The 14,229-nt window shown below is 44.7% G+C and overlaps 1 protein-coding gene across 2 annotated transcripts in view; it reads left to right on the forward strand.

Annotated features, from left to right (window-relative positions):
* Galnt2 (polypeptide N-acetylgalactosaminyltransferase 2) overlaps window positions 1–14,229 on the forward strand; it is a 128,473-nt gene that overhangs the window by 61,867 nt on the left and 52,377 nt on the right. For both annotated transcript variants that reach the window (XM_027404850.2, XM_027404851.1), the window contains exon 2: window positions 7,134–7,227. In XM_027404850.2, the coding sequence (XP_027260651.1) occupies window positions 7,134–7,227 (94 nt within the window). The remainder of the gene's footprint in view (window positions 1–7,133; window positions 7,228–14,229) is intronic.

Here is a 14,229-nt window from a genome sequence, read left to right on the forward strand (position 1 = left end):
CTGCCTTGTGGATGTTGGAGGCTGACATGGACAGACGGGGATCCTGGTGGTGAATAGGGCAAGAGTCAGCATGGTGTGAAATGTGCAGGATAGTGATGCGTAAGGCAGTTGACACACCACCCCAGGAGACCCTCTCTCCTGCTCTGTTGCACTCTGCTGCTACCCTCACCCTTGGCTGTACACTGTGAAGTGCTGTCTGAATGCTGCGTCTTTCCACCACTTCCCTGTCATCTGTTTGGAAGTTCTACTTTATTTTAAGACATGATTGACTAATATGAATCACAGCGGGAAACATTTGCTAAAATCCCTCCTTTTGATGTGAAAGACATTTTCTAGTCGAGCTTCTGACATGTGTCACATCTGTAATGTGCAGAATCAAGGTTAAGAAAGGGCTGTCCATACCGCTAAATATGTAGGCTCTCCATTTACAGGATGGGAATGGATGCCAAGCCCTGGTCATGCCAGCTCACCCATGGACTCCATCACTTTATCTTGGGGCCACTGCCCCTGCCCTCAGAGACAGGGACTATAAGCTGACTTGGTTCCCAGACTCTTTACTCAGAACCCAGAGTGAGGTCACACTGCCACTTGCTTGTGCTGTCCTTACACTGGCCTCTTGTGGATGTCATTGGCCATGGTTGGGGTGTACGAGTTGCTCTTTTTAGAAAGAGGGTCACAGTGTGAAATAGATTACTCCTAGGACTTGCCCCTTGTGTCTCTTAAGGCTGAGCGATTTATCTTACAGTACGTTGAATAACTCAGCATTTTCCCAAGAGATTTCTGTCTTAACGTCTTTGAAGGGGAATGGGGGCAAGATAGCATTTTACTTGTAATTTTTAAAACTTTAGATTTGGAGAATATTGTGAATATTGTGCAGAATTCCCACATACTCCCCATTCAGTTCTTTCATTCATAGGATGCCAATATGGGTATTTTATTCATTAAAGTTCTTTTTTATTCAGTTGTCTCTATGCCCAAATACATACCCAGGTGTGGTGACCCATGAGGAGTGTGTATTTGGACACCCCCATGTTTAAGGTCACATTTTCCTTTAGTATTTAATCCTGACCCCTGGGCTCCTGGGCTCCTAGCATGTCATCTAGAGTCTCCTTCCTTCAGAGATGCTACTGCCCAGACAAGGACCATGTTATAGGAACCAGGCCATGACAAGGCATCATGTAGTTAGTGGCTCCTGCTGGGAGCAAGGTGGCATTGCAACATGTCCCTGTGGCACCTTGATCCTCATGTGGCCAAGGCACATTTAACCCTAACCCTCATAGACTCCTCTTGGCTGTGATACTCCTTACTGTGTTTTTTGCATATATTTATTTACTTACTGATCTATGAGTCCCAGTCAAGGATTTTGAAGAATGTCATCCATGCTGTCTGGTGTTTTCTCTCATGGGATCATGTACTTGGGAGAGAAGACTATAGAAGTAAAATGTTGTTCACCCTTTTAAAAACAAGTCAAAGTAGGAAAGGAAGAAGTATAATAACTGGAATAGCCTGTATAGACACTGCACAAGGAGCAAAGGGTTCCTCAAGTGGAGGAAGCCAGGACAGTGTATTCTAGGTTGCAGTCACTGAGCCCCATCAGTATGGCATTTATGGCGAAAGGATAAAGTCATATTTAATTTCTGTGTTATGTATTAAGAAACTGAGGCTCAAGGATGCAGCCAGAGTTGCCTGAGGTGACAGACCAGCACAAGTCTGACCTTCCCCAGTGTCTCAGGTGCTCCTGGCTTATTGGACCTGGCAGACTGGGGTGCTGGCAGCCATTGCTCTTTCGTGTGGCTGAGAACATTTAGATAGAAGAGCTTTGATAGCATCTGTGTGATGAGCATGCAGGGTACCACAGCAGATTTTGTGTATGTGAGAAAAGTTACAGTGTGGAGCACTGCTTACTGTACTCCAGAGGATTTGTGCCCATGTTACTCCTCGGCAGCTTTCCTATGAGCATACGTCTGAGCAGGACAGAGTTTTACAAGGTGGTCTGTACAGTAAGCATAAGGGTGAAGCAGCACTTCAAGACTGCCTGGGACCATTCAAACCCCAGGCAGGTCCCACCCCCAAGGTGTGCTTGACTAGAGCCAGTCATTGGGACTAAGTCTAAGAACTCAGTTTTCATCTCCTTTCCACTCCTGATTCCTACACTGTCATGTCTTTTGACAGCGGAGTGAAGGTTCTAGGGCTGTCAGTGTGGGCTGAGAAGTTTGTTATGGGCTCTTACCGTTCTTCAGATGTGTCCCAGTGTCATTCCTGCATGGTGGGATCAGAAGACTCACCACTTTCCATTGTGTGTGGTACAAAACAGCCTCAGATGGAGCAGGGATTTGTGAAGCCAGTGATGGTTAGGAGGGCTACCCCTTTTATTCACCCCAGCCCATGCTCCCAACAGGCCTTTTACTTATAAGCGAAGCTCAGTCTGCTTTCTAAGGTAGAGGGATCAGTGTGTGCTGAGATTGTGTTGGGAAACCTGTAATATACACTGTGGTCTCTTGCCCAGGGGCCTCTCCCATGGGCCCTCTTTCTCAGTGGATTAGAAGTACATTGTCTATTTGGTTGGTTGGTTGGTTTGGTGCACTGTTTTGAGAGGTTGTAGCAGCTTTAGGAGATGGTCACGTGCATCTCTATGGTGCAGCCCTGGGGCATACAACCCAGCCTTTCTTTGTCTTATGTCTGCTCCCTGTCTGGGCAGGCAGCCTTCTGTCCCAGCCATGCCTTCTCTGCTATGGACTATATCTACTATAATTGTGAGCCAGAGTCTATCCTCTTTCCCCTAAGTTGCTGCTTATCGGGTATTTGGTCACAACAAGAAAAGTAGCTGGCAGTGAACGCAAGGCCCTGACATAGTGCGCAGCAGGTGCCTCACCGGTCTGGGAGAACCTGTCATTTTTTTCCCACTCTACCATGGTAGAACAACCACCCTAAGGAAGCAGAAGCAGCCAACAGTCCCTGCGTCCCTCTGGGTCCCTTAGTGGAAATTCTTGGCTGTGGGAGGTGTGGTCTGTGGCTGGGAGCTGGTCTGCTCTGACAGCCTGGCTTCTGACTGAATAGTACCTCAGCGGGTAGGGAGCGTCTGAGTTAGGAAAGATGTGCTCCAAGGCTGAGTAAGCACCCCTTTCAGAATCTGGAAACCTTGCTTTTTATAAACACAAGTGTTGCTGTTCTGATTAGCCTTGGTGACAACTACTGAATAATCTCTAAACGATGCTGACAGGTGACATTGAGGAACCTGACATTCAGGAGTATTTTGGAGACTTGTTCTGTGCCTGACCATATGGTCTAGTAGCTGAAATGATTTCACATAGACAAAATGTGTTTTAGGAGGGGGGATTTAAAACAGGCTGTTTATTTTCTCTTTCTTCCAGAGGAATATTTTTATGCCTGTTACAAACGTGGCACAAACCATGTGTTTCCTGCTCCCACCTCACGGGCATATACCCATCACTAAGCAGACTCTGTCTTCCTTCCTCATAGCAGGAGAAGCACAGTGCCTGGTCCCTAGCCTGGACACAAGCGCCCTGAGCACAGGGCATCACCACGTGGTGGCATCAGGACATTTTCCTGTTTGAACAGTGCTGCCAGATATAGATGAGGGGAGCCTTAAAGTGATCACAGCAGACCAGTGAGGGTGGAGCTTGCTGTACAGCTACATTCATCATCAGGCATTCACCACGCCGCCAAGGACACACAAAAGGGATGCAGTTGGTTCTTGTGACCACAGAGGATCTGGAGGTCCTACATGCCATATGCTATACTTGTGAATAAGTAGCCAGTGTGAAAGGCCACCAGTGACAGCAAACCTGGGCCATGGGCTCACAGTAGCTCACCTAGCCTCTCAGTTTTGAAGTTCAGTGCTAGTGAGACCCATTATCACTGGCTGGGGCTTGCCTAGAACCCCAGACTTGGACTCCTCTAAGCTAGGACTCTTACCTGCACCATATGTTTTGTCCTCTGCCTATCTGTCAGTACTGACCCTTCTTGCTCCACTTTCGCCCACCCGTGACCTCTGCTTGAGGGTAGCGTGGATGATACAGATGTCCCTGAACTCCATCCGTTTTCCAGGTTCCTCCTTCAGGGTTTCATACCTGCCTCACCTCCAGGCCAGAGCCTTCCTCACTGGTCCAGAGTGTCCAGTTGGACTCCTGATGCCACCTCTGATCTCTTTTCTCCTAGTGGGAGTTGACCTTCATCTATCTGTCCCAGACTTATTTGTCCAGTGTGACCTTTCTGTATCCTGCATCTGCATCTTGGCCACTTGGTCTGGCCTCTTCAAAATGTTTTCAGAGCAACCTCAAGGTACCTTTGTCTACCTTGTCTTCTGCTTCCTGTTTGGGGCTGCCACCATGTGTGACACCCTCCCTATCTTTTCTTTTCTCCTCCCTTAGGTTTCCCTGAGACCTACCTCTGTACTCAGGGGCATAACCTTTCCCGAGCCCTCCCAAAGTGCTTGCTGGTTCTCTGCTCTTGTCAAGCTCATACAGCATGGGGGTGCCACCTGTGTCTACTGAACCCACAACTGGTAGGCTCAAAGGAGAGAAGGGCAGAAGTATCCAGGAGACTGAGCAACAGCCCAGGAGTCTGAACCTGTTTCCTGCCTCACTCAGTGAGCCTGTCACTGTAACCATATGTGTTCTGAGATGTGGGTTCATGAACCACATAACTTCACTATAGTGGTTTAGTTGGTGGACAGGGAAACTACCTCCTTTAGAAGGTGGCACAAAGCCTGGTGGTGGTGGCGCATGCCTATAATCCCAGCATTCGGGAGACAGAGGCAGGTGGATCTCTGAGTTTTAGGCCATCCTGGTCTATAAAGCTACACAGAGAAACCCTGTCTCTAAAAGCCAAAATAATAATATTGTCAACAATAATAAAAACAATAACAATAATAATAATAGAAGGTGGCACAGTAGATGCCCTGGCCTGGACTCCAGCCCTCCGGGCTCTGGGTACAGAGTGTGCCTCAGCTTGGTCTTTGACAATAGAGTTGGTAATGACTATATGCACAGTATTCTCAGTGCCTGTGTAGATGGTCTTCCTTGGGGCAGCAGCCCAGGTTGTAGCTCTTCCTGCTCCATCCCACCCTCCTCTTTTTCTTCTTACTGTTGAGAATTTTGAGTGGAAGTCCACTACAAAGCAGTCCTGTTTGAACCTTAGAAAAGTATTTTTAAGTTTTAATGACATGTTCAGAATGAGCCCCTGATGACCTGTTTTAACTTGAGGGTTAGGGGTTGGGACAGCTTCTTAGCAGCTGGGTAACCTCTATAATTGCTTAAAATCTCCACCCCTACGAGTCAGACAGGAATGACTGACAGTTTGTTGTCAGGTGAGCAGTGGCTGGTACTTGATGGGTATTCCCTGACAGGACACAGTTTAATAATCTTGCCCTCTCCTCAGGCCCCACCCCATCAAGTGCCTGAGCTGACTCATTCTTCATACTTGCACTCTGCTTATCCACCACCTCCAGAATTAGGGTTATGGTAGACAGAGGTTATGGGGAGGTATGGTCATGAGGAAGATGGGGGCTGGGTGGGGAGAAAGTATATTTTGAAGAACAAAATGCTGATAGTTGACCTGGATGTGTTGATTATGTGACTGCCACAGACGAGGGCTTGATGGAGCCACCAGCTCCATAGACAGTATCAGCATTCGGTTTTATTCAAGGTGAAATAGCTTGATCCAGTATTTGAGAGGTCGGATGCCCTGATGGGAGGGAAGTATTATTAGCCACAAAATCTGTCAAACCAGCTATGAAATAGAAATGGGCACTTAATTAAAAGATGGCACTGTGCAGCCCTGCAGTGCTGTAGCCGCCTGGTTTAGTTTCTAATGGTTCCCTTTACTGCAAAGCCACAGTCGGCTAGCACAGTCTGCTGCGTTTCTAGGGTCACTGCATAACCATCACCAGTGGTGGGTTGAAAGTTTATTTGTAATCTAATAATCAGAAGAGCTGATTACAAGTATTGTTTTAAAATCTTCTGGCTGCAAGAAAATTTGTAAACAGGGTCCAGATGCATGTTAAAAAGCATTCGTTACTGTGTGGAGCAGAAAGCACTGGGTGAAGGCTGAGAAGCTGTGTGCTAGGTGGCCTGTTCTGGGCATGATTTGGAGGAGGGGGTCAGTGTGTCCTTTGTCACCCCCCCCTTGCATGCCCTTCCCATAATAAACCCAGCCATATCACTGCAGTGCAGAAGCCATGGGAGGAAGGAAAGGCTGCAGAGAGGGGAGCGGCCCAGGACAGGATGACTTCCTTTAAATGCAGATTATGGGCAGGGCAAGTAACATTTGGAGGGAGTATGTCTGTTCACCAAGGCCCAAGGAAATCTTAGAGCCAGCACAGCACAGGAAACACACACAGCAGGCCAGTCCAAGGAGTGTGGCTACCTAGACAACAGGCTAGGCTGCCAGGGAAGATGCCCTCTGCCCAGCGTCTTCATCTGCTCCTGAAGTGGCTTTCCACAAGGCTGGGCCCATGGGAGGGTTTCTATTTGGGTTATACACAGAAACACTTTTTATTCACAGAAATCAGATTGAAGTGGGTGGAAAATGCATTAAGCTATATGACTGTAGAGCTGTTATTTAGTTTGATTTAATGTTGATAAATGACAGCCAATTGCTTGCCCATATGGGTGGGATAAATTCCACCAGAGTTTATGTCTTTCTCTGCAGGCTGGCTCCCTGGCAGTCCCCTCTGAAATTCTGGTTTACCATCAGTAGAATTAATGTGCCCTCTGGCATACTAGGAGCTCAGAGGGCCCAAACCTTTGAGATTTCCCAGAGCCTACCTTGGTTCCATGACTCAACCACCGTGACAGTGCCGCTCAGCACATAGTTGCTGTGGTCCTCACCACAGAGCCTGGGATTCCAGGATTCTGAGTCATCTTTCCATTGGTGTGCAGTCAGTCACAGCCAGAGGGAAGTGCAAGTGTGTTCCTGCAGAGATTGTCCCCTGCTTTCTCCCTAGAGTATAGTCTAGACTTCGGGGTGGTTATGAAGATTGTCCTATTCTGGGAGCATTCCCTGCTCACTATTGAGTCTCCCAGGGTGATGGCATCATGAGACACAGCGTTTAAAGTGGGTGAATGTGAGCCAACAGACAGACAACTCACTCAATGTCTTTGTTTCCCCAGGATGACTGGAATGACATCGACTCCATTAAAAAGAAAGACCTTAACCACAGAAATGGAGATGAGAAAGCACAGAGTGTGGAGACCCTCCCTCCAGGTACTATATCTGGGATGGGGTCCATCTTTCATAGCCCTGCTAATTGTGAATGGACTGAATGTAGTGCTAGGAGCAGTGGCTTGGGGCAGAGAATGAATTTCTTAAGCTACTGGATGCTGCCCAAGAGCACACCTTTGCTTTTCCTGTCAGGACATTGGTGGGTGGTCAGCAGAATTTATAGAAAGAGAAAGAGTAAAGTATAAACACAGAATCTGAAGTTTTAGTTCATGAAAAAATTTCAAATAGACTTATTTTTATAAAAGGAGTTTTAGGTTCATAGCAAAATTGCCAAAAGATCCATAATGTTCCCATGCCATGTATCCCCACCCCCATTCCTGTCTATGTTCTCATCAGAGTGGGACACTGGGAACAAGCCATGACCCATATATTTTTTTATTTAAAAAAACTTATAATTCATTTTACATACCAACCCCAGTTCCCCTCCTTCCCCTCTGCCCCCCATCCACTCCTCAGAGCAGGTAAGGCCTTCCTTTGGAAGTCAACAAAGTCTGGCATATCAAATTGAGGCAGGACAAAGCCCCCAAGCCCACCTGTATCAAGGCTGAGCAAGGTATCCCACCATAGGGGATGGGCTCCAAAAAGCCCATGCACCTAGGACAGGTTCTGGTGCCACTGCCAGCCCCACTTCCCCAAAGATTAAGCCATGTAACTGTCACCCACATTAAGAGGGTCTAGTTCGGTCCCATGCAGATTCCCCAGCTGTAGATCCATAGTCTGTGAGCACCCAGGAGCTCAGGTCAATTCATCATGACCTATATTAATTCAGAATCACCACCAAAGTCCACAGTGAGGGTCATTATTGGTGATAAGGCACATTCTGAAAGTTTTTTGTTTGTTTTTTAAAGATGCGAGAGTGTGTGTGTGTGTGTGTGTGTGTGTGTGTGTACATGTATGTGGATACCCATAGAGGCCAGAAGAAGGTGTCAAGTCCTTGGTCTTGTAAGCCATTGGATGTGAGTTCTAGTAACTCAACTTCAGGCTTCTGCAGAACAAAAAACACTCTTAACCACTGAGACATCTCTCCAGCCCTAACTGATTAATTTTTTGCACTTAACAATAGTCCATTGTCTATATATACCACAGTTAATTTTGCATTCATTTGCTGAATTGTGTCAAGTTTTGAATTGCTTACAAGTTTTGGCAATTGTGAATGAGGCTACTGTATAAATAGTGATAATGCAAAACACAGCTTTTGTCCTGAAGGGAATAGGCAGTGGTTGAGTCTGGGTCAAATATGAATAGCTATGGTCTAAGAACATGGATTTGGGTTGCCATAAATGACGTGTCCTACCATGGAGGAGATTCTGTGAGGTTTATTATTACAGCAAAGAAAAGGTCATGAAGCAGGCTGTTCACAAAACCCACCAGTGCAGCTGGTAGGCAGGTCAGCAGAGCAGGGAATCTCCTGGGGTTTTAGGTGCAGTTCTCAGGCACAGGGATTGGTAAGCAGCTGTGAAGGAGACTAAAGACAGCAGGAGATGGTGTTGTCTTTGGATCTGAAAATTTTGTGTGTGTGTTACTTTCTAGAATTTTATTTATGCCACAATCCCTTTTGAGTTAGTTTTTGGGAGAGATGGAAGGTGCCTGTCTAGGCTCCTGGATTGATTGGTTTATGGGTGTCCAGTTGATGAAGGTGTACTTTTTCACTGGGTAGTGGTGGCGCAAGCCTTTAATCCTAGCACTTAGGAGGTAGAGGAAGGCTGATCTCTGAATTTGAAGACCACCTGGTCTACAGAGACAGTCCAGGACAGCCAGGCCTACACAATGAAACCCCGCCCCCCCCAAAAAAAAGACATGGCATTGAGAGCATGGAGGAAAAGGAAGAAAGACCTCCAGGGAGAAGAAACCGCCAAGCTGAGTAACTCCAGTTCAAAACCCAATGAAGGAGTTAACAGGAGGTTGCACTGCCTCCGCTACCATGAAGAAAACTACAGATGTGGTTGTCTTCCTAACAAGCCAGTTCACATCCAGAGACTAATAGGGGAGTTTAATCAACTGCAGAGTCATGGTACCAGAACTCTGTTTGTGCCAGAAGATGTGAATAAACTTAAGCTTATTTTATGAGTTGCTCAAGATTAGTGGTTCTCCACCTTCTGAATGCTGCAGTTCTTTAATACAGTTCCTCATGCTATGGTGACCCCCCACCCATAAATTATTTTTGTTGCTACTTCATAACTGTAATCTTGCTACTATTATGAATTGTAAGTATCTGACATGTGACCCCTATGAAGGAATCATTCAACCACCAAAGGGGTCATGACCCCAGAGTTTGAGAACCACTGCTTTAGATTTTTTTTCCCTTTTTTAAAAATTAAATTAGAAACAAGCTTCTTTTACATGTCAATCCCAGTTCCCTCTCCCTCCCCTCCTCCCCTGCCCCTACCCCTACCCTCAATCCCATTCCCTTTCTGCTTCCCCAGGAGGGTGAGGCCTTCCATGGGGGAATCTTTTAAATTCTGTCATATCATTTGGAGCAGGGCCTAGACCCTCCCCCATGTGTCTAGGCTGAGAGAGTATCCCTCTATGTGGATTGGGCTCCCAGAGTCCATTCGTGTACTAGGGATAAATACTGATCCACTACCAGAGGCCCCATAGATTAACCAGACCTCTAAACTGACATCCTCATTCGGGGGTTTGGAACAGTCCTATGCTGGTTTCCCAGCTATCAGTCTGGGGTCCATGAATTCCCCCTTGTTCAGGTCAGCTGTTTCTGTGGGTTTTTCCAGCCTGGTCTTGACCCCTTTGCTCATCACTCTTCTCTCTCTGCAACTGGATTCCAGAGTTCAGCTCAGTGTTTCCACTGCTCTAGATTCTAAAAGATGAAACTTTGCTTGTTAGAAGTTTCAGTATTAGTAAACTTGAGTTACTTTTTTTCCTTCCATTTTCATTGCTTCCCTGCATATGGAAGCTGCTTTTCTTCTGCTCTGCCCCTCCCCCATTGTTTGTTAATAGAATCAGTATTTTAGACATTGGGGAGCCAGTGTCTATGCAGATAAATCAAATTTTCCTTGAAAAGTTGTGTTTGTCATTAGAGATGACTTTTTTAGCTATCAGGGATGCAATGTCCACACTCAGGAGCTGTGTGTGCCTAGAACAAAACAAAACAAGTCATGTGTAATATGAATGCATTTGAATAAACATAGCCTATTTTCTGACCTTTTAAAATGCAAACTGCCTTAAATGGTAGAATATTTAGACATTTGCATAAAATAAAAAATCAAAACATTGTTTTGGTGGATTAAAAAACTGAAAGTTGTATGAATATGTGTGTACTTTCCTATGCATATACATACATACATACGGGCTGCTTGGCTCCAGAGTGTTAAATCTGCCCTGTGGGTTAAACCCCCATTGCAATATCTGCCTTAAGGCATTTACATGGTGTGGTTGGTCAGTAGCTACACTGCTTCCCAAAGGTGCTAACAGCCTTGGGAAGCATGCTGTGGTCTGCCAGCAGTGTGTGTTCAGCTTGTGTGTCGGAGAGCTGCTGTGGATGTGGGTTGTGTGAAGGTAAAAAGCTGCTATTCCTCAGTGGGTTGGACGCTCAGGTTAAACAACAGATGAGTGTTACCATAGGCTGTCAGTGTTGTTTGTTTCTGTCAAATTGCTACTTCTGTTGTGGAAGACAAGCATTTCCATTCCAACAGTGTGTCAGCTTTATTAATGTTGGGCAAAAAAATTGATATGTTATAAAAATGAAACAGACCTATAATTTTGTGGGAAAATGATAAAATTAAAGTTAGGTAGCCTATTTATATACTGCTATATAGTATTTTTTAAAGAGAGATTTGTAAAGAAGCTATTACCCACATTAAATGTATATTCAAAGATTTTTTTTTTTTTAAATCCTGGGTACCAGGAATGTAAAAACAAGTGGATATATTTAACCATAATATACTGTGAGTCAGCAAACAGCACAAACTTCGATTTCATGGAGTTTACCTGTTAACACTGATTTAAATTATCACTCATCTTCTCGTGTGGGAACATAAGTTATGTGGTCAAACGTAAGGATTTTGAACTAATGTTGACTCTGGTTGTATTATCCTGTATAATTTCTTCAAAGTGCTGCTGGTTGAAAAGGGAAGCATTATGTTTACAAATCTGTTTTGAAATGTTTGTCAAAATTTTGGTAGTATCTTTAATAAAGATATTTGTCTCCAGCATCTAAAACAAACAAAAAAACAAAATGGAAAGAAAGTTACTTTTTCTGTTATCTTCCCTTTGTCAAAAATCAAACAACTGTGTGTATATATTTCTGGCTTTTTATTCAGATCAATTGATGTATTTGTGTATTTTACCAAAACCATAATTTTTACAACTTTATAAAAGTCTTAAATTTGGGTGATGTCAGCCCTCTGATTTCATTTTTCTTCTTCAGGGTAGCAATAGCCTTCTGGGTCTTCTGCTCTTTCACTTGAAATAGAATCTGTTTGTTGGTGGCCACAAAATAGCTCACTGAGATTCTGATTGGCACCACATTGAATCTGTGGATCAAGCTGTGAGAACTGACATTTGGCAATAGTGTCCTCTGTCCACACACATAGAATATACAGCCATTTATTCCATTTCTTCTGGTATCTTTTATCAAAACTTTGTAGTTTTCTTCATATAGTTCTTTTGCATAGTTGGCTAGACTTAAATATAAGATTCATTTTGGGGAGTGCCAATGTAGATGATACTGTGTTTCTGACTTCAACCTTTCTCTATTACTAAGTCTCATGCTTACAGTCTTGCTGAAATTGCTTCCAGACATTCTGTTTTCGTTGTTTCTTTCATGTTTTATACATAGATAAGCATGGCATTTGACAAAGGTGTTTTTATTTCTTTCCAATCCATGTAGCTTTTATCCCTTTTCTTGTCTTACTGTGTTAACTAGGACTTTTGGTGCAGTGTGAAAGGGGATGGCCCTCCTAACCTTGTCTCTCATCAGTGAGACAGGTTGAGTTTCTCATATTTGAGCTATAGATTTGTTTCATCAGACATTCTTCATTGAGTTAGTTCACTAAGAGTTTCTGTCATGGAGTGTTGAGTTTTGTCAGGGACTTTTTCTGTATCATTTAATATGGTCTCATATGTGCTTCATTGATTTTTATTTGTCCCTCCAACCTTGAATAACTATTGTAAGTCCCACCTGTGGAATGGAATTCTTTTTGTACATTCCTAGATTTGATTTGCTAATATTTCACTGAGGATTTTTGTTATATGTTCATGGAAAAAATGTATTCTGCAGTTTTATTTTCTTCTGTTGTCCTCTGGCTTTGGTGTTTGGTCATTCATTCCAATTACTGCCCATAACTGCTAGGTGTCCATCACAGAACCAAGGAGCCACCAGGCTCCCAGAACCACTAACTTACGCATTGAAACTGCCACAGCCCACACTCCCTGCAGAAGTAGGATGTCCACAGTAAGGTTTTCTCTTTGCTCTGACCCACTCTTCTCCTTTGGGAGCAGGGCTTTCAGAGATACTGGTGGATTGTCATTGCTCTGGGTGGTGATGACTGAAGGTGGGTAGAGGCAGTATTGGGTGAGGATCCTGCTGTAACTGTGACTGCTTCTGCAGAGAGCTTAGGAGGGAAAATGGACTGCATGCAAGCTAGCCTGGGCTACAGAGTGAGACTTTATCCCCCAAACAAACATGCAAACAACAACAGAAAAATCCTGCACAATTCAGAGAAGAACTTGAAAATTTGGAGCTGGGCATAAACCTCATGAATGTAGAGCAGCTGCTCCTGCACATTGCTGTTTGAAACTGCTCATTCGATAGCATTGATAATTCTAAACAAATTCTGTGTATCTTTCCTACAACATCTGGCAATTCCTTAGATTTACTGATAAATTACTTTTCATTGCTTGGAATTTCCTGCTTTTTTTTCATCCCTAGTAATGGGTTGTTTCAGGATGCTTTATTTCAAGAGAAATTTCTCACAGTGCAGCGAGATTTCCTTCCATACCCTATAGCCAGCAATAATACCATTTGCATCCTTCTTTGTGGAAGTAGGCTTGTTTGCTGCAGTTCTGGCCTTGTCCTGGCCTTCTCTTCTGGGATGGGCACTTGCTAGAGCAAGGACATCATGAGGTTTTTCTTTCAAGCACAGGAAGGTTTAGTTTAAGATCAGCCACAGAGTTCAGGGGCTTCATGAACACAGGTGTCTGTCAGTGGGTTATTGCTTCCATTCCCATGCTGTCCCAGGAGAAGGTGGTTCTATTCTAGACAAGCATTCCATCCAGGGCACTGGCATTTGCTTGAGCTGCCTCTGCTGGGGAGTCTACATCTGTGCAGAACTCAGAGCCTCATAGGCCCTGACTTGCAGGCTCCTGTCTCTCCGACACCTGTGGTGACAGATGGTGCACCCATCCTCAGGAGTGTGTGTCAGCTACCCTGTCCTTGCACACAGAAACCTTTTAAGAGCATGTTCATGTGTCTCTCAGTGCCTGGTTTCAAACATGTACCAGGCCATGTTGGTTTTGTGAAAACTCATTATAGATTAATGCAAATATTCTTTTAGGGGTGGGGTTTAATAAAAACAAAAGTTTAAGAAGGAAATCTACATAATTTTAAGTTAAAATGTATTGACATGAGTCATGTAAAGGCTGGGACATCGGATTGAAAAGCTCTGTGGTCTTATCAAGTTCATTTATAGATGAGTTGTGAGAAACCTGACATCAGCTTTCCTCTGGCCCTGAGGTCACCAAAGCCCTGAGCTGAATAGATAAGACTATCTGTGTATACACTTCTGCCCCTGTGTATAGCAGGCCTGTGGGTGCTCCTGCCTAAGGGCCAGTGATGTGGGAAGTTTCTTGAGCTGAACTGGGAATCCAAGGATTGCAGCCAGAAGAGTGACTCATGAACCTCACAGGAGCCTCTGGGATAGAGGCCTCTCTGGAGCCCAGCCACTAAAATGTTGAGTAGCAGTCCAACGCAGGGCTGACCTACTGCAGTCTGAATGTCAGAAGTCTGGGAAAGTCATCTGTGGGAAG

This window comes from Cricetulus griseus, chromosome 3 (genome assembly GCF_003668045.3).
Source record: "Cricetulus griseus strain 17A/GY chromosome 3, alternate assembly CriGri-PICRH-1.0, whole genome shotgun sequence".
In the NCBI taxonomy this organism is placed as follows: Eukaryota; Metazoa; Chordata; class Mammalia; order Rodentia; family Cricetidae; genus Cricetulus; species Cricetulus griseus.